Source organism: Alternaria alternata (assembly GCF_001642055.1).
Source record: "Alternaria alternata strain SRC1lrK2f unplaced genomic scaffold CC77scaffold_8, whole genome shotgun sequence".
Classification (NCBI taxonomy): Eukaryota; Fungi; Ascomycota; class Dothideomycetes; order Pleosporales; family Pleosporaceae; genus Alternaria; species Alternaria alternata.
In genome coordinates this window covers 892,367-909,916 of record NW_017306197.1, presented here as the reverse complement: position 1 = coordinate 909,916, position 17,550 = coordinate 892,367, and the positions used below count along the sequence as shown (strand labels likewise).

The following is a 17,550-nucleotide window of genomic DNA, read 5'->3' as shown; positions in this document are numbered from 1 at the left end:
TGGAAACACTGGAGTCATAAGAACGCAATTACCTTGGGCAGCTACACTGCAAACGACGACTGTCAACAGCACGAAGGATGTACTGAAAGCTTTCATTTCATCAAGTGATTCAACTTGACGTAGTATCTCAGGAGCGATGGTATTGTCTGTCTGGTTCAGCTGAGGCCTGATGGCGTTCAGGTGCGGGGTTACGGCCTGTCAGCGGATTATCTAGTATCCGTATCACGTGTCGATTACTAGGAAGCTTCGATTGGTTCAAAGGTTCTCAACTTTCGACTGCTGCAAAACGTTGGATATGTAAAACTCAATCAGTCTAACGCGTGGTAAAGAAAGAGATTGCCAATTTTGCTACTAGACAACGACATACACATCATCATCAGCGCCTTCGGGGTAGAAAAGCAGCTACGTCCACGCAGCCGATACATTGTCGTTTGCTACTGAAGCACAATGGCGTCACTATAACCTCTAGACTCCACGAGCGCCTCAAATGCTTCCAGAAACCATTCTTATAAAAGGCTGTGCTGAATTGAGCGCAACACCAACGATTCTATGTCAAGAAACATTTATTGGACCTCTGTTCGTGACGACTCAGTAATCCATTCCATCAGCACAATGTCCGCACCATCCACAATCTGTATCACAGAGCGCCCAGTTCTGGTCCTCGTCCCAGACTGCTCCGGGGCGATCTTCCGCCAGAATGTCTTCGTCATCGGAGTACTCTTCCCAGCTGTCGGAACTGCTACGCGTGCCTTCCTTGATCGGAGTGGAGGGCGTCGCTCGTTCAAGGGATTCCATCTGGTAAGATGAAGGCTCGGACATATCTTAGCGTTTGGATCATGTATACCTTCGCGTTACGAGATTGTGAACTTACATTTCGCGGGTTCGACGACGCACCTACCACATTTCCAACTGCAAGATTTGCCTGAGCCAGCCTTCTCGCGTGTAGTGAAGACTTCTTATTGTGCTGTTCCACAGCCTGCCTACTTCCGAAAGGCTTCTTACACACGTCGCAGGTGAACATGGTATCGTGAGATGGAGCGTCGCGATGTTGCTCCATCGCCCTCTGGCTGCAGAACGTCTGCTCGCATTTGGTGCACAGGTGGGCACGGCGGAGGGCTGCGTCGTTAGTGCCGGTGTGCTGTCTCAGCATGTTTCTGGAAGTGAATTTCTTGGGGCAAAGTGGACACTGGTACTTCATTGTGAGGGATATCTTGTGTGATAAGAAATGAATTAAGGGAAGGTGAGGTACTTGAAGATGGAGCCTACCCCGCTTTGTGTAACCAAAATTATCACCCCATATGTCTGAGATGGGACTGCTATGAAATGGATACACGGCAAATCAATGGATTTAGAAGACTGTCAAGAGTTCAAGAGTAGGTTTTCTTTTATAAAAATTAGCTAGCCTCATCACTACTTCTTGTTCCAACCATACTCCCGTATCAGCGATTGCCATTTAAACAGTAAAGAAACTGACACATCAAAACGCTCATCACAAAGCGACTACTAGTGGCAAGTTCAGTAGTCTTGACGGTTTTTGATGTTTGACAGCGATCTATCGATATTGTAGACGTAAAGAGAGGTTTGTAGCAGTTGCAACCTGCTCAATTGTACACTGAGCGGAGTTCATCGAGACGGAAAGGGTCCTCCTTACGGAATACTTCCTCGTGTTTATTCAATGCTCCATTGAATCCTATAGAAGCAAAAGAGTCTCTCTTAGGACGAGTAGTTTGTACCTAGGACAGTCTGATTATAGGAATATCACACCATACAAACTACCCCATCTTTCACCAAACCTCTCACACAATGTTCTCGTTCCCAGCCCTTTCCTTTCTCTCACCCACACCATCCACCAACTCCTCCAATCCCCGGTTCACCCTAAACCCCAGCCCAGGCACCTTACTCCTCAGAGCCAGGCTGCTACAAACCACACTCACACTACTCAACGCCATTGCCAAACTAGCCCAGACAGGATCAAGCCTAACATGCTTCCTACCAGACTCCTCCATTGCCATCCCCCCTTCCATCCCAATCCCATTATGATGCATATCCATCTTCTTGCTACTACCACCAGTCGTAATGGGAAATAGGACGCCAGCAGCAATGGGCATAGCGACCAAGTTGTAAACGAGGGCCCATCCGAAATTAAAATACACACGGCGGAAGACCACGCGCGAGAGGTCGAGGAGAGTGAGAATGGTCGTGAGGCGCGAGTTGATGAGGATGAACGAGGACGAGGAAAGGGCGATGTCGGATCCGGAACCTATTGCTATGCTGAGGTCGGCAGTGGAGAGAGCGGGTGCGTCGTTTATGCCGTCGCCTACCATGGCTACGGTTGCACGTTTTTGCTTGCTCATCTTTTGCTCTTTCAAGTTCTTGTTTCGAGATAGAGACGGAATATGAAACAAGGACTTGTGCGGCTTGGTCAGCGTTTGCTGGAGGTACTTGATCTTCTCTGCTTTCTGGTCTGGCAGCACGCCAGCGATGATATTGGAGGCGGGGATACCGACTTGTGCACCTACGGCGTTGGCGGTGATTTGGTTGTCGCCAGATAACATCCATACGTCTACACCGCGTTCTTGCAAAGCTGAGATAACGCTTGGTGCTTCAGGACGCAGTGGATCAGCGATGGAGAAGATGCATGCGAGTCTCCATGTTGATGAGCTTGGGGTTCCGGTAATGGCGATTGATAGGGACTCCGATTCAGTGGGAGGCGTGGAAGGCTGAAGAGCACTTTGATCGCCGTTCTGTGGTAGGAACAATGCGACTAAAGCGACCGAATCACCTTGAGACTTCCACTTCTGTAGCGATGAGGCATCTTGGGCGAGAATGGGTACGTGGTGATCAGCCATGAAGCCTTCGTTACCAATGATAGCGGTAATCTCTTGACCATCGATCCTAAACGTACCCTTTAAACCCTTTCCAGGAACCTCATCAACATTGACCGCAACGGGTGTATTGTGAACTTTCTGGTCACAGAAAGATACAAGTGCTTGAGCAATAGGATGATTACTGTTCTCCTCGAGCGCCTTGACAATGCCCAGCACGAACGCAGCGTTCTGGTTGTCAGAGAACTTGTGATTTGTCACCGCTGGGTCACCACCTTGTGTCAAGGTACCAGTCTTATCAAACACGATGCAGTCCAATGAACTAGCTTCCTGGAAAGCTTCACCACCTCCTCGTACGAGGATACCGTGTTTGGCAGCCAGACCGCCTCCGACAAAGAGCGCAGTTGGCGCGGCAAGACCGATGCCACAAGGACAGGCGATGACAAAGACAGCTATGGCGAAGCGGAGAGACCAGAGCTCCCAACCACCAGCACTTTCGTTCTTCCAGTCGCTAGGTATGGCCCCAGTAGTACCGAGAATCAGCCAAACAAGCCATGTAGTTATGGCGGCGGCAATGACAAAAGGTACAAAATGCGAGGTAATCGTGTCAGCGACACGCTCAACAGGTGCGCGGCGCGACTGCCCTTCTCTCACGGCATTAATAATCTGATCCAGCATCGAAGTACCAGATACGGTTGTGACTTTGATCTTGATTGGAGCGCCTTTGTTGACAGTGCCGGAAAAGACCGTATCGCCCTCTGCCTTCTTGACCGGACGCGATTCACCAGTCAAGCTCGACTCATCAAAGTTCGAGTTCCCTTCAATGATGTCTCCGTCGAAAGGCGGCGAAGTGCCATTATGAACTCGGACGACATCACCAATCTCAAGAAGATCAGTAGCGATCCTGGTGTCGCCCTTCTCCGCATCAACAAGGATAGCCTCATTTGGGCGGAGCTTACCAAGCGAGGTGACAGCATCGCCAGTTCTCGCTTTACTGTAAGCTTCTAAGAATCGACCGATGAGTAGGAACATCGTTAAGAAGACCACCGCATCAAAGTAGGAATCATTCATCGAGCCAGAGGACTTCTTCGTAGCGGCCAAGATGAGCTCAACAATAGACGCCAGATATGCGATCGTTGTTCCGAGCGAGATGAGCATGTTCATACTGCCGAAACGTGTGAAGCGATGTAGATACGGCGTTCTGCTCCCTGGTCGCCACATCGATCTCAGCTCTTTCAGCGCGCGGCGGTGGAACGTATCGGCGGCGAAGAAGTAGACGGGTGAAGAGAGGATGAAGAGCGCCCAGCTGAGTCGAGTAACATTGCCTGCCCACATGTTGCCCATAAGGTATCTACGTATAGGATTCTTAGAGCTAATCAAGCTCATGAAGACGATGCCAAGGACAAACGTAGGGATAGCGACTATGATGCACAGTACAAGACGGAACAGGATACGTGTCCGCTCTTGCGCGTGCATCTCGCGCGCTCGCTCTTCAAGAGTCGGAGGGTGGAAGATCGAGGGCTGGAATGCAGGGTTAAAGCTTTCAATTGTTGCGAAGATCTTTCGGATCGTGAACCGAGGAGAATTCGGTACATATCTGATGTGAAGGATAGGTTGTTGTAGAGATATCGGCGGATCCTCCATCACGAGACTCTCTTCTTCTGCGAACGCTTCTTGCAGTCCTCGCGTGATGTTGTCCGGGCAGTGGTGACAGAACATACCATGTATGCGGATTGCGACAGAACGTTCCGTACTCTCGGTTAACGCAGTTCCTTCTTGTATGACCTGATCTAGTGTTGCAGTGTATCCAATATCTTCGATGGTTTCCTTGATTTCAGGAAGATGCTCTTTGCCGCGGAAAACGATGGTCGCACTGTTCGAGATCAGGTTAATGTCGGCTCTCTCGATCCATGTAAGAGGTTGCAGCGCTTGGTTCACGTTTCCGACGCATGCGGAGCATGTGAGGCCTCCGAGGGAATATGTTGCGCGCCATTTCTCGGTCTGCTGCTTAGATGCCGCCAGCGTTCTTGATGACGTGTGCTGGACCTCTTCCAGCTTCTCGACTGCAACGTCGAAACCGCAGTCTTCGATCGTCTCGACGACCTCTCCGCATCTTTCCTTGCCACTGAATACAATCACCCCGCTGTTTGTCAGAAGATTGATATTGACCGATTGGACCCATGGATGTTGTTGAACCGCGTGGGTGATAGTGGAGACGCATGAGCTGCACGTCATTCCGGTGAGGGCCAGCGTCACCTTGTAAACCTGTGGAGCGACCGATGAGTCGACAGCGACAAAAGCCTCAGATGTGGGAGACTTTGGTTCGGGCGACGTAGAGCCATCAAAACTACCCCTAGGCGAAGACGTAACGATAGGCGCAGGCTTCAACGGCGATACCTCTTGGCTGTGGAAGGTGACTCCACCACCTTCTCTCTTACACTGCTCACATTGAGCGAGATGTGTCTCTTTCTTCCTCATGTCGTCGTGCGAACCGTCGAGGTCTGCGACAGGACGTAACCAATTGTTCACAGCGCGTTCAAAGCTTGTATGCCACTCCCTGCTCGTTCCCTCAGGGTTCTTGACCTCAATCGGATTCCTAACCGCCTTGTTGTCCTGAAACACACTATGGATCTCGAATCCAGCAGCCTCGAGCGAGACCGTGATGTCGTCGACGTCAAGGCTTGTGGCGTGGCGCACAACCACTGAATGCGAAACGATGGAAACAAAAACGTCCTGTGGCGGGGGATCGAGCGCGCTGAGAGAGGCCTGGATACCGTCGACACATGACGGGCAATGCAGATTAGAAATAAAGCATGTCGTGGTGATAGTGCTCGCTACTGCTTGGTAGCGTAATCTGGGTGACGATGCCGCGGGTGACATAGTGACAGGTTCGGGTTTTGGGTGACGTTGGCTACGCAATATCGAGAGTATCGGTAGTCCTCAGTCGATCGGGTAGATGAGCTTCTGGTTTGGGGGATGATTATTGGTCGTAGTGGGCACCAGTCCTGGGAAATAGCCAACGGCTGGCCTCACGCAATCAAAGCAATCAAAGAAGCGACTGGGCGTAGATGAAGAAAGAGAAGTCCAAGGAGAACACAACACGATACTGAGAAGCTCTGCATATAAGTGAAACTACGTTTTTCCGAGTGATTTCTGCGTGATATGTCATTACCACCTACGATTGTGATTCATTGTCGAAAAGCGTGACAGTGGCGGCCGCACAAGTCGCGCAGTCACCACAAATGAGGTTTAGCGGGTCACCGCACAAACTGCGCAACCCACCCGTCTGACTCGCCACATCGTATCGTTGGTGAACGAACCCGGGGGCAAACATGTGCGTGCAGAGCAATTGTGTAAAGGAAATCTTACTTCACTCTTCCATGATGGCTTACTTCTTGGCTTGTGCCATGTCATATCAGCACATCTGCAGCCACGTGAAAATAAGCTTTTCGCTTGCCCCAGCTTCGCACATCTTTGGCTCCCGACATGCATGATCATCATCTATACATATCGAAATCAATCTGGGAATACCGACAGCCCTATGCGATGTATCACGCGGGAGGACGGCATCGTGATTGCGGGGCAACAGTCCCGGTGGCCCTTGTCCAGAACGGGAGTTACGCGTTTTTGCGAAATTAGTCAGTAAGCAGTCTGCTTTCTGATAGGAAGATCGGCACATTAACGGCTTTGCATCGGCTATGTCTCGACGCAAACCAATGTTCAATCTGAGCCTGTCAATATCGGCGACCATCTGGTATGTACGGCTACCACAATGCATGCTACAAGGCCAATTCGCCGAGTGCAGAGGAGCTTGGACCTGAGCTTGCTTGCAAGTATGACTCTGGCTATGTGCACTGTCGAGAACAGGTTTGGCATCTCAGGCTGGAGGGGGGTCGCATAAGGGTGTAAGAGATAGCGGAAGGCGCGGATGAGTTAGCTCAGCATTTTCATGCTTTGGGACGTTCACTATCCTCCTGGACTATCAGCATGTATCATGGCTGTGTCTGGCAATATCGCAATCTCTGCACCAAAACAAAATCACCGTCCCAGGAGAACAGAACCAAGATGCGACGCTTTCACGTCACCGCCAAAAGCGCTGCTGCAAGCCCAAAACAATCAAACTCCGGCCAGAAGAGCAAAAAAACAAGGTGAGGACTTGGGCCACGGTAATCCAGTCGTGGATTACTTCAATCCAGTCGTCTTGACATGCTTGTCATCTTCCACCTCTTGCCCCGAAGACGAGTCTCTCATAACGCCCGAATGACCCGGCTCGTGCGAGTATGGTGGCGGCGAAGGAAGCCCTTGCTCAGCGTTCAACATCTCAGCAACCGGTCTACCCGCCAGTTCGCCCTTGGTTTGCATCGCCACCGTCGGTTCTGTTCCTTCGAGTCGTCGGTGGGCAGGAATGAAGACAACGTAGTACCTCGGCATGACCAAGCCGAACAAAACAACAATGATTGTGAGTATCGACAAGATGAATCCAGCAATCATCATAGGATCGTATCTCAGAGTGTGGAATTCCGGAAACGCGAAGCTAAAGATGATGGCAAGGACAGGTCCACTGAGGTACCTCAGAAGGAACGGCATAAAAGCTGGTATCTTCCAGTTCTTGCCCTGGCCAACGATAACATTAAGGTCTCTTCGTAATTGGTTACCAGAATAGAAGGCCAAGAACCAGAATTTCCTAATGAAGGGATTCGCGTTCCAGAAACTCGGCGCGCGCGCATCGGGAGGCCGTGCGACGATGACAGCTACAATGGCCATGAGGACGTAGAACCCGATTCCTGCCCCGGCGCCAGCTCCGGGTTGGCTGATACCGTGCGCAAGGCTGATGCCGAAAATCTGGCCACCGAAGAAACCAATGTTGTAGACAATAAAGGCGGGGAGACCGGTTTGATCGACAATGTCGCGCCAGCGGTAGACGGTCGTGGCGCTTGATACTTCGCTCCAGACGACGAAGATGAGAGCTACGTTGTTCACCCAGCGATCAATGCCATCGAGGAGGTAGTAACCAAACTCTGTGCAGTATGGCAGACACCTATAGCCAACCTAGTTAGTAGCGGATTCATGGCACCACAGATAAATGAGAAGGCGATTGCTTACATCAAAAAGGAAAGCACTGTCAGCGCAGTGACAACGACCGGTCTCGAAGCCTTCGTCATGCCAGAATCACAAACCAACGTAACCACAACGTCGAGCATGACAAAAGCGGAGCTGAAGCCAAGAACAATGAGCGTGAAGAAGAGAAGTACGGCCCAGAAGTTTGCTCCAGGCATCTGCAACACAGCTTCAGGCAGTGTGAGGAACCCCACGACAAAAGCACCGAGACGAACGCCATCCTGCGGCCACCTTCGCAGGTACCCGACGACGCCAAACACGGCGAACGCGGCGAAGTTTTCGAACAATACGTTGCTACCGCAGATGAGGCAGGCGTCCATAACGGCGTTGGCATGCTTCGTGTTGTAGCTAGCGTACGAGGTGAAATATCCGAAGCCGATACCAGTGGAGAAGAAGACCTGACCAACAGCCGTCTGCCAGACAACGCCCGAGGCAAGCTGATCGCTCCTCCACGTTCTCCACACGAGGTCCACTCCTTCCCTCGCATTGGGAAGGGATAGCGCGCGCCCGACGAAGATGATGGTGGTGACGATGGGTAAACCCATTGTGAAGTAGACGACGCGTCCGGTCATGCCGACTCCACGGAAGATCGAGATCCAAATAAGAAACCAGACAAAGATGCTCCAGCCGACGGTTTCACCGATAAGAGCTCCATTGGGGTATCCAGTAAAGGAGAGGACGGAATTGCCATCCGCGCTCAGGCTTCCTTCGTTGATTTCTCCACGCTGGAGAACGTCGTTGTAGTAGAAGTCGTCGATGCGGTTGGTCCACGGCAAGGGACTGGTGAAGCTTTCTTGGAAGTATCTCATGATCCTGTGTAAACTGGTATCAGTACAGATCCAGTCTGGAGCTCGTGAAGAGAGTGTTTGCTTACCAAGCCAGGTTGACAGTAAAGTATTGTACAACGAGGAAACTGACGATTACAGGGCCCATGCCCACGCCTTTTAGACGCGCGTTTATATTGTTGACTAGCAGAGGCATGTTAGTCTGGCATTTGGCGTGTATCCACCAAATGGGTTGTCTTACAAGCAATTACAGTGCCACCACGATACGCCTGGCCAATAGATACTTCCAAGATAAGAGCCGGGATAGCAATGAGAAAAACAGCCAGCAGATACGGGATGAACCATTGGAGGCCATAGTTGTTGTAAAGAACACTAGGGTATCTAAGCAAGTTGCCCTGGCCGGCGCAACCACCCATGGCAGCGAGAAGAAAAGCTGCTCTGGAAGGCCACTGATCACGACCATCTTCGCTTTGCGAAGCAGGAGGCGCTAGGTAGTTGCCGACTTTTCGCAAGAATGACATTGCCATCTTGACAGAGGCGCCTTGTAGCGAGGATCAGAGGGGAAAATGTAAGATGCTCGCCTTCGAAAAGACTGCAAGTACGGGCAATTGTCCTTGACAATGTTGGATCGACGCCACTTAGAGTAGAAAAATAATGGGATACGGAGGGAAGCGTCAATGTCAACATCGAGAAGTGAACTGGCTTTGTATCCTGTTCAGGGTACCCGCCCCACTACGTCCGCCAAGATTGTACCAAATCTCTTCAATCCACGTTCGGTTCATGGTGGTAGTGGCTTGAGAGTGACCCTGCAGCCTCTAGGTAGATTCACATGGTTGAGCCGCCCCATCAGACCATCGGTGGTGTGGGTTACGGTAACTCCAATGCTGGCCATCACATGGAACAAGCTTTTGTCACTGAATGGATCCTTCTTGTTGGTAAATCACTGCATGCTATGGGGCATAAACACGGATCTCGGTGAGGTTGTGGAGGTGCACCGTTGGGAGCCAAGCTTCCGCTGGGGAGGGTGTGGAGAAAGGTCCATCGGCAAAGGCCTGGCGTACGTAAGATGGTTGGGGTCTAAGAAACCCCGACGAATCATATTTGCTATCAATGCCGACATCCGCGTGCCAACGCTGGGCAGGGCTCGGTTCCGCCGCAGCTGTCACGTCACCAACGCTCCTTCGCACTACATTGAGTGCTTGTTTGCCGTCTGAGCAACTCGGACCGATCTCAGGTTGCCTTGGAAATTCTTAATGTCTCATGGGGTGCCCGGAGGTCACCGTAGAGTGAAGGTCAACTTCTGCGAAAAGAAATGTTAAGCAAATCTATGCGCGACAGGTATGTAAACCCGTCACGGTGCTAGCATCAGGGTGCCGTGCGATCGGCATCGTGTGGGTTGCCTTTTCGTGCTATGCAGCCGTGTGCCACATTTCAGGGCGCGCTGAGTGTAGTGGGGTGGCCCGACGATCTGGTAATATGCCCGCTAGAGTGAGGTCAGGATGGTCGTCTTTGGTGTTACGGTGATGGTGCTGTGAGCCACAGGATCTGTGTCAGCCACAGCACCATCCCATTAGGGCTAATGAAAAAGCGGCGCTTTCAAGTTGAACAAGTATGCCGTGTACAATGAAGCGGTCAAGTGTCCTGCTCGTCCTGCGCTTCCCATCGAAGATATTTGACAGTAGCCTTCTCAGCCTCCAGCTCAGCTGCGAGTGTGTTGTTGCGATGCGTCAGCTCCGTGATTCTGGCGTCTTTCGCTTTGATCGTGCTGCGCATGAGGTCGCGGCCTCTCCTGTATCCTTCTGCACTTTTGCTGTGCCGTACTAGCACAGTCCTAAGCTCCTTCTCGCAATGCTCTGAGAGGGGCACGTTGCGATTCTTTAGCATGTCAAAGACATCTTTAACGATGTCTTCGTCCATCGCGTTCCTGAACCGACTTGGAGTGGGCGTTTCGAACAAAGAAGACGGTGTCGCGACCTGCTTGTTGCCATCCGCGTTAGGTCCGGATGTTGGCGTGAACGGCGCACTCCCTGAGGCCGTGTGTTTCGAGGCGAACGGATCATCTACCTGACTCTTATGATGGGTTCGAGGTGTTTGTAAGCCGTTGATTCTGGAACTGCTGCCCGACTCCATTTGCCATGGTAGTTTTTGTCTCTTCGGTGCCGGAGTTGTGAAGTCGGTCGTTCTACCAGCTTTGCTTGGCGTCTCAGCCGCAACCATGACTTGATTTAGATCATCGTCATCAACCTGCCCAAGACTGTATTCGTCATCGGAATTATCTTCCATGGGCCGCGATCGCTTGCGACTTGCTGCGGACGAGTTTGCTTGGACTGTGTAAGATGGTGGGGCACGGGGTGGACGCCTGGAAGGCGTGGCTGGGGCGGTGGGAGCTGGATTGACAGGATCAGACTCGGTGCGAGAGTTTCTTGCTAGAGCACTCTTCTCCCTGGGCTGTGCGTCGTGATCCCAGAGAAAGAAATTGCATTGCTCTTCCTTTGGCTTTTGGCAAGTACGAACTGGCGTGGGTTAGGGAGTTGCTAGAGAGGCAGGGAAGCAAGTACATACACCATTTGCCTTTGTTTGCGCCTTCCTTCTTGGTCTCGAAGTGTACTGCAGGCAGGCGCGGATTGCAGTCACCTAACCACCGTCAGTCGTGTTCATGTCTACAAGCGACACAACTTACAGTGCCAGACACCATTCAGAAACTGTCCCTTGAGCGTCCCGCCACCACCAGCACGTCTACCTCTAAAAGCAGACATGATGGTAGTAGGAAATAGAACGCAGCGATGATGTCAGTGTTGATGTGTCGCGGTGGTTGGCGACAAAGCGTCGGGCTGGGGGAATCGGTCCGAGCAGGTCGCTGAACCCTGGCTCAAACGACTGCAGCGGGGTGGACCTCAGACAAGCGTTCCTGGGGCACTCAACGCAAACGCTCCACTTGGCTTCCGTCGCGTCTCGTATCTGGCCACTCGGATACGCACGCTGGCCTGGTACGGAATGTAGCTGCAATCATCCACCTCAATACTCAAATTCTTATCCTCCCGTTGGCTGCATCCCGGCCTGGACACGCGGCCGCATCCGGGCATGTTCTCGACCATGAGCCTATTCTTTCGCCCTTTTGGCATCCGATCCCGCATCCCGCACATGCTTGGCTGCCCTTCCCGAGTACCACCAGCCGCGATAATCATGCCGTGTACGACTGTATAGATGCTACCAGTATACTCTCCCACCCTCCTTCCACCGACGCACGCTCATTGCGCGCGCCATCATGCTGCTCCGTTCAGCGCGAAAGATTCCGCCGTCCTTCGTCCTGCTCCTCGTCTTCCTCGTCTTCTTGGGATGGCAACTCAGTCAGGGTCCGAGCCATGAGGAACTTCCTCCGCCCCCACCCCCAGATGTGCCTGCGCCCCCGCCAGTCGAGGCAGAACAGAAGCCCCACGAGGAAGAGAAGAAGCCCTTGCGAATCGCCGTCGTGACATTCGTGACGGACCAAAGATCCTATCTCCACCTCTCGCTCAAGAACAAAGACCGTAAGTCCAGCCTTGCGGCATCGTCTCAGAGAAGTGCTGACACAGGGGCTGGATAGACTACTCGCGACGCCACGGCTATGACTTCATCACTGACTTCGAAGCCCACTCTGAACGGGGGCCTGTCTACTGGAAGTTCGACATGGTGGAGAGACTGGTCAAAACTGGCAAATACGACTGGATATGGTGGCTGGACTTTGACACCCTCATCACAGACACCGGTGTCAGAGTCGCCGACATCATCACCGACGAACTAGAAAAGGCTGAAAATCCGGACCAGGTCGACTACATACTCACGCACGACTGCAACGGCTTGAACTTGGGATCCTTTGCCGTTCGCGGACATGAACGCTCTCTCGAATTCCTTCGCCGCGCACTCGAATTACGTGATGAAGCTAAGAACGGCGACGAGCACAAAATTTACAGCGAGCAGGACGCCATGGTCGAGCTGCTCAAGGAGGATCCATACTCGGGCAGACATGTTGTGGCGCCCCAGTCGAAGCTGAACGCCTTTCCAAAGGATATACCGTGTTTTGAAAACGAAGATGGCGAATGGAAGCCAGGCAAATTCCTCCTGCATTTTGCGGGTGCATGGGCGCATGTCAAGGGCGAGGATCCTACGGGTCAGCTCATGAAGAAGTATGAAGGCAACATCATTTGGGGCGACTGGAAAGAGTTTTATTGAGGGTGCCTTTTCCAAACGAGTTCGGGTATGTTGGCGTTCGGGCATGTACACGATATCCAGGGTTGTTATTCTCACAATAGATATTCTAACATGACTGTCGGTACAGACGCGTGGTGCTCATGTAAGCTGGCCCTAAAGCTTTTTGGGACGTCCATGTGAGCAGGCAAAAGAGGAGAGAACAATACAGTCTCATGGTCGTGTCTTGAAAAGAACAAAAGCCATGTGGTCTTTGATTTCGGATTTTGGCCGGTAAAATAATGGTGCGTGAGTGTGGTAGTGAAGCACAATGCATGGAATTCACATTTATATCGACAGCCTTTGGCTTGGCGCAATCTTCATGACCTGATACATGAGACCTTTTGAGTCGAGAGATGCTGACGGAACATTTGGTAAACCGCACCTTCTTTTTTGTGATCATTCCTGTCGTCTCCGCCATGGAGGTGTGAGGCGCATTTTTTGGTGTTTCATCGGAGTCATAACACTATTGCGTATTGTGTTTCATGTCGAACAGGAGGAATAGCAAACATGTCATGTTCCGAACAATCTTTTGTTATAATACACCGCCTTGTGCAGTGTAAAGAAGGAAGTGTAAGGTCAATACGAGGAGTTTATATACATGACGAGCTAGTGATCTTTCGCAAAGCAGCGTATAGCATGACAGAGTGAGATCTGAGTCTCTTGGAGTCATGCTAGAACATACTGATGATTTAAAAAACGGCTCCTGAGATTCTAATCATGAGATTCGTATGTGCGTTCTTTGATGTCGTCCGAGGTTGTCTCAATCGTTCGTTGACTTTGCTTGGATACTGGATCTCACATGGCAGGAAAAGTCAATGAACTACCAGAAACTGGACTTTGGGAAACATGGTTATATGTGTTCTGCAACTAATCAGTTGCAGCATCAGTCCCGAAAGATGATCACGGATAAGTTTTCGAATTCACCTTTCGAACAAAATAATGTAAAGACTATGGTAAGTTGTTCGTGTCTCTTGCTAGAGCTACGAAAGCTGCGGAACAACTTGCCGATGATATGCGAGGACCGTTCGAGCCAGCCTCCACTGCTTCCTGGTCGAGTGACTGCAATGAGCTGTAGCTTTAGGTCCGCGCTTTCCTCGCACCTGCTCAAGAAAGGACAGTGCCCACCACAGCAAGCAACACTGGAATGGTGTTGTTCGAAGCGGAAATAACAAACGTGTTGCTGTCACCGTCCTTCTTGACATCGCTCCAATTTGTGAAATTGGACTCGCTGTCGTTGTACGAGCCACCAAGGTTGAGGCGGCAACCGAACAGCGTGGCCGATGCACTCGCGTCACGGGACAGTGCCGTGTCGACCTTAGAGGTGATGCTATTGTACGTGTCCGAATCTAGCGAGATCTCGATACGGACGTTGTAGCCAACAACGATCTTGCTGACCTGCACCATTGGATCCCAGAGTTGCTGAGAGGCGGATTTGTACAAGTTAGGATAGGTCTGCTTGATATTTCCTGGGTTCCTTCCGACAATTGGTTAGCTATAACACGCAATCATGATGCGAAAAGACTGACCAGGTGCTCGATGGAGTAACCGCAAAGGAGCTGATGCCATCGGCAAGGATCTTGACAGAGAGGCTGCTGGACGACTCATCGACCTTAACGTCATCGTACCGATTCATGTGCGACCCGGCGTACTCAACTCTGAAGAAGGGCCAGAATCCGCCTGATGCATCGATTTTGCTCTCATCGAAGCCAACAGAGTGCCAGTCGTAGTCCGAAGTTTCGGAGGCACTGATAACGATGGAAGCCTTCTCGTGCTGGTCATCCCCATCAACTGCCTGGTCGATCCAAGCCTCGACTTGCTTCGCGTAGCCCGCATCAATATCGTATTTGGGTCGGTACTCATCTGCGACCGTGTTCTCGGCGGCATCGGGTAGAGCGGCATTGACCACCATGGTGAACCTGGTTCCATCGTCAGTAAGAAGTATCGCTTTAGTTGACTCGATGCGCATACGGTGAAGGCTGCTGTTCCAAAGCCAGCTGGAGGTTTTGCTTCATCTTCACAAGCGTCATGTAGTTAGGCCCGTGGATATTGTACATCACCTGGTCAAACTCCGCTGATGCAGCCTTCTGTTCATGGTCAGCAACCATGTACATGGGATAGTTCTGCATAGTCCACTGGTACAAAGGAGTACCAGGATAATCGAATTCATCCTGCCAAGCAGCTCTGGCCTTCTCCGCTACTGCCTGGAAGCGTTCGGACGCTGCGGTCAGCCTCTGGTAAGCCGCGTCCCTGTTTTGGACGAGGCCTGCCGAAGCATCAGTGTCCTAGATGGAGTTCTTAGCCTGAAGCTCCTTATAACTCCGTTATCGATATTACTTACGAGCTGGACTGCTCTCAGATAGTTTAGACACTTCTGGGCGTAGCCATCATTGGAGGGAGTGAAAGAGGGGTTGTCAACCTTAAGCAAAGGGTCGCTAGCTCGGAAAACACCAAAATTGGTCTGCGACTGCTTAATAGGTCCCGAAGCCAGAACTGCTTGAGAGTTGATTGGGGGGATAAAGATCTTGTTCTGCGATCCAAAGTCGGACTGCTGAAGGTAGTCATCCTTGATCTTGTTGGCATATACCTTCCAGAGTTCAGCTTCGGTTAGGGGCATATTGGTGAAAGGTGCAGAGTGGCTTGGGAAATTTGGTTAGGTTTTGAAGATCCTGGTTGCTAGAGAAGATGTGCTGGTTGCTGGTCTGTCTAACTTGGCGGAGGAAGCTAGGCTACTTATACAGCTCAAGAACACAGAGCCATCATGAATATGATGAGTGTATTACAGTACACCTGATGAAGGCGAAGATTGTCCAAACCACATTGCTAGCCTAATATGTCCCATCATGCAGGGCCCGTGTGGATCTGCGGGCCGCTAATCACAGCACATGGCGAAGGCTGCCTGCGGATACGCTGCAGTGACTATGGCGCTATCCTACTGCGAGCTTCATGCAAAGGCCAAACTGACAGGGGAAGGCGAAGAACTGACTCGATTACGTGTGTATCTCCATGCCAAAGCTTTATGCCTAATCGAATGTGTTCGCCTATCGAGTAGGTTTACCTATTCAACAAGATCACCATCGTCACTGGACTGACCATTACTGGCTGAATATGCGATACAAAGGCGCGTAGTGCTACACGATCAACCTAGTATTACATCATGTTTTTTCGTTGTCATTCGTGGCAAGTCCAACTTTCGCCTTATGCACGCAGGTGTAGATGCTTCGCTGCACGAAGGATTCAAGGTTTAAGAGTTGACCAACCTTTGGCCACACTCGCCGTCCAGACCATTCCGCAGAATGCGATGTTCATGCGAGCAAGAAAATGCAGAGCTTCGATAGGCATTTCAGGGTGAAAGACCATTCAATAATAGTGCCGATGTGGGTCTGCGGCTGAGGATCGGCCCGGCCCACGCGCCAGTCGTTGCTCCTCTTGGTGACTGTGGCTGTTGTGCGTATAGCTGAGCCTACGATACTAAAAGCTGTCAACGCCGCGCTAAACTCGCTATCACCAAGCTAGTCATACCACGCAGTGGAGATCATGAGCGTGGACCCAGTGCATGTGCATGAACATATGCATCTCAGCAATAAGAGCTTGTTCACGGCCCGGTGCGTGGTGCTCTAGCGATCATTTGCCTTGTCGCAAAACTTTATCAAGCTGCAGGCAGCGCTGGAAGAAGGGAAAGATCAACTAGCTGAAGAGTCCTGGACTCATGAGTCGACCACGTCTTCTGAAGTCAAACCCAATCCAATTTGATCGCACCAGAGCGCTGTCAATCCCCTGAGGGATAGTTCTCTCGCATTCGAGTTTCTTTCTACCCTGACACACCCGTTGACATCATCTCGTGCCAGACAGCGTGCCCATGAGCAATGGATGTCAAAGCAGCTCAAGACCCCGCCCAGCGACTGGGATTAGTTGAGAAGCTATCGCTCGCCGGTCCAGCACATTGGACGTGGTCAGCTCTGGACCATGAAGATGACGATAGACCGAAGCTTGCACCGATCTTGCTTGAGCCTGAAGTTCCCGCCCCGAAGCTCACATTTCCCAATCGAGAGCCTGCCTCTGCTGCCAATCACCCTCCTACTGCTCCGTCCATCATGACAGTTCCTATGTGCACATTTTGATAACGAGCAAAGTAGACGTATGAAAAAGAAACATAAAATTAGCTAGCAGTGATCCCAAAATTCGAAGGCCAGAGCCAAGGATAAGAGATCGTGATAGCCGTACATGCTTTCAACTCTGAGAGAAGTCCGTGGTCTCGGTATGATGTTTTGATTGATGAGCGACAGCACACTCCTCTCCGCATGACTCCCCACACACCCTCATTTTTAGTGCCGAAGCGAGGAAGAACAGCAGAAGACATAAATACTTTCTGGAGTACTTTTGAAAGAAAGATGTTGGGCAAGTTTTCGTTTTTTGGTAAAAGGCCTGCCGCTGTTGACAAGTGGAAGAAAAGAAGCCAAACTTCCGACTTTATGTACGTGAGTGAAGACTCGTAGTGGTGTAGCATACAGGTCTCGGGTTTTGGATCAAACTGTCGGCGGCAGACGGAAATTCGTACATGTTTTTGAGTTTTCGATCCAAAGGCAGCTTTCTCCAAG

At 51.2% G+C, this 17,550-nt stretch overlaps 7 protein-coding genes across 7 annotated transcripts; 1 reads left to right on the top strand and 6 right to left on the bottom strand.

Annotated features, from left to right (window-relative positions):
* Positions 1–342: 342 nt before the first annotated feature.
* On the bottom strand, positions 343–1,568 carry CC77DRAFT_837383 (hypothetical protein). Its single transcript, XM_018533357.1, has 2 exons — positions 872–1,568; positions 343–795 (listed from the first exon to the last, which is right to left on the bottom strand). The coding sequence occupies exons 1-2, from the start codon at positions 1,196–1,198 to the stop codon at positions 589–591; spliced, it is 534 nt and encodes a 177-aa protein (XP_018387174.1). The 5' UTR covers positions 1,199–1,568; the 3' UTR covers positions 343–588.
* A 228-nt stretch (positions 1,569–1,796) lies between these two features.
* CC77DRAFT_933157 (heavy metal translocatin) lies at positions 1,797–5,303 on the bottom strand (the record flags this gene model as incomplete). The annotated part of the gene is made up of 1 exon (XM_018534298.1): positions 1,797–5,303. One exon carries the CDS (start codon positions 5,301–5,303, stop codon positions 1,797–1,799), a length of 3,507 nt encoding a protein of 1,168 aa, XP_018387173.1.
* Positions 5,304–5,411: 108 nt separating this feature from the next.
* Positions 5,412–5,705, bottom strand: CC77DRAFT_933575 (hypothetical protein; the record flags this gene model as incomplete). The annotated part of the gene is made up of 1 exon (XM_018534326.1): positions 5,412–5,705. A coding segment is annotated over one exon (294 nt), but the record flags the coding sequence as incomplete, so codon positions are not given.
* Positions 5,706–6,805: 1,100 nt separating this feature from the next.
* On the bottom strand, positions 6,806–9,461 carry CC77DRAFT_837330 (SNF-domain-containing protein). Its single transcript, XM_018533355.1, has 4 exons — positions 8,970–9,461; positions 8,818–8,911; positions 7,929–8,756; positions 6,806–7,863 (listed from the first exon to the last, which is right to left on the bottom strand). The coding sequence occupies exons 1-4, from the start codon at positions 9,253–9,255 to the stop codon at positions 7,008–7,010; spliced, it is 2,064 nt and encodes a 687-aa protein (XP_018387171.1). The 5' UTR covers positions 9,256–9,461; the 3' UTR covers positions 6,806–7,007.
* An 899-nt stretch (positions 9,462–10,360) lies between these two features.
* On the bottom strand, positions 10,361–11,484 carry CC77DRAFT_1008063 (hypothetical protein; the record flags this gene model as incomplete). Its single annotated transcript, XM_018523512.1, has 3 exons — positions 10,361–11,241; positions 11,291–11,362; positions 11,409–11,484. 3 exons carry the CDS (start codon positions 11,482–11,484, stop codon positions 10,361–10,363), a joined length of 1,029 nt encoding a protein of 342 aa, XP_018387170.1.
* A 155-nt stretch (positions 11,485–11,639) lies between these two features.
* CC77DRAFT_1019647 (hypothetical protein) lies at positions 11,640–13,251 on the top strand. The gene is made up of 2 exons (XM_018524874.1): positions 11,640–12,255; positions 12,312–13,251. The coding sequence occupies exons 1-2, from the start codon at positions 11,994–11,996 to the stop codon at positions 12,935–12,937; spliced, it is 888 nt and encodes a 295-aa protein (XP_018387169.1). The 5' UTR covers positions 11,640–11,993; the 3' UTR covers positions 12,938–13,251.
* Positions 13,252–13,908: 657 nt separating this feature from the next.
* Positions 13,909–15,737, bottom strand: CC77DRAFT_961144 (hypothetical protein). The gene is made up of 4 exons (XM_018535616.1): positions 15,294–15,737; positions 14,924–15,237; positions 14,482–14,871; positions 13,909–14,429 (listed from the first exon to the last, which is right to left on the bottom strand). The coding sequence occupies exons 1-4, from the start codon at positions 15,567–15,569 to the stop codon at positions 14,060–14,062; spliced, it is 1,350 nt and encodes a 449-aa protein (XP_018387168.1). The 5' UTR covers positions 15,570–15,737; the 3' UTR covers positions 13,909–14,059.
* Between the last annotated feature and the right edge of the window lie 1,813 nt (positions 15,738–17,550).

Excerpts from the sequence above, each read along its gene's own strand:
- CC77DRAFT_837383 (XM_018533357.1), bottom strand. The coding sequence starts at position 1,198 with ATGAAGTACCAGTGTCCACTTTGCCCCAAGAAATTCACTTCCAGAAAC. Across the intron at positions 796-871 it reads CGTCGTCGAACCCGCGAAAT|ATGGAATCCCTTGAACGAGC; the intron begins GTAAGTTCACAA and ends TCATCTTACCAG.
- CC77DRAFT_837330 (XM_018533355.1), bottom strand. The coding sequence starts at position 9,255 with ATGGCAATGTCATTCTTGCGAAAAGTCGGCAACTACCTAGCGCCTCCT. Across the intron at positions 8,912-8,969 it reads TGGTGGCACTGTAATTGCTT|TCAACAATATAAACGCGCGT; the intron begins GTAAGACAACCC and ends TGCCTCTGCTAG. Across the intron at positions 8,757-8,817 it reads TTTACTGTCAACCTGGCTTG|GATCATGAGATACTTCCAAG; the intron begins GTAAGCAAACAC and ends CAGTTTACACAG.
- CC77DRAFT_1019647 (XM_018524874.1), top strand. The coding sequence starts at position 11,994 with ATGCTGCTCCGTTCAGCGCGAAAGATTCCGCCGTCCTTCGTCCTGCTC. Across the intron at positions 12,256-12,311 it reads CTCGCTCAAGAACAAAGACC|ACTACTCGCGACGCCACGGC; the intron begins GTAAGTCCAGCC and ends GGGGCTGGATAG.
- CC77DRAFT_961144 (XM_018535616.1), bottom strand. The coding sequence starts at position 15,569 with ATGCCCCTAACCGAAGCTGAACTCTGGAAGGTATATGCCAACAAGATC. Across the intron at positions 14,872-14,923 it reads TTGGAACAGCAGCCTTCACC|GTTCACCATGGTGGTCAATG; the intron begins GTATGCGCATCG and ends CGATGGAACCAG. Across the intron at positions 14,430-14,481 it reads GTTACTCCATCGAGCACCTG|GAACCCAGGAAATATCAAGC; the intron begins GTCAGTCTTTTC and ends AATTGTCGGAAG.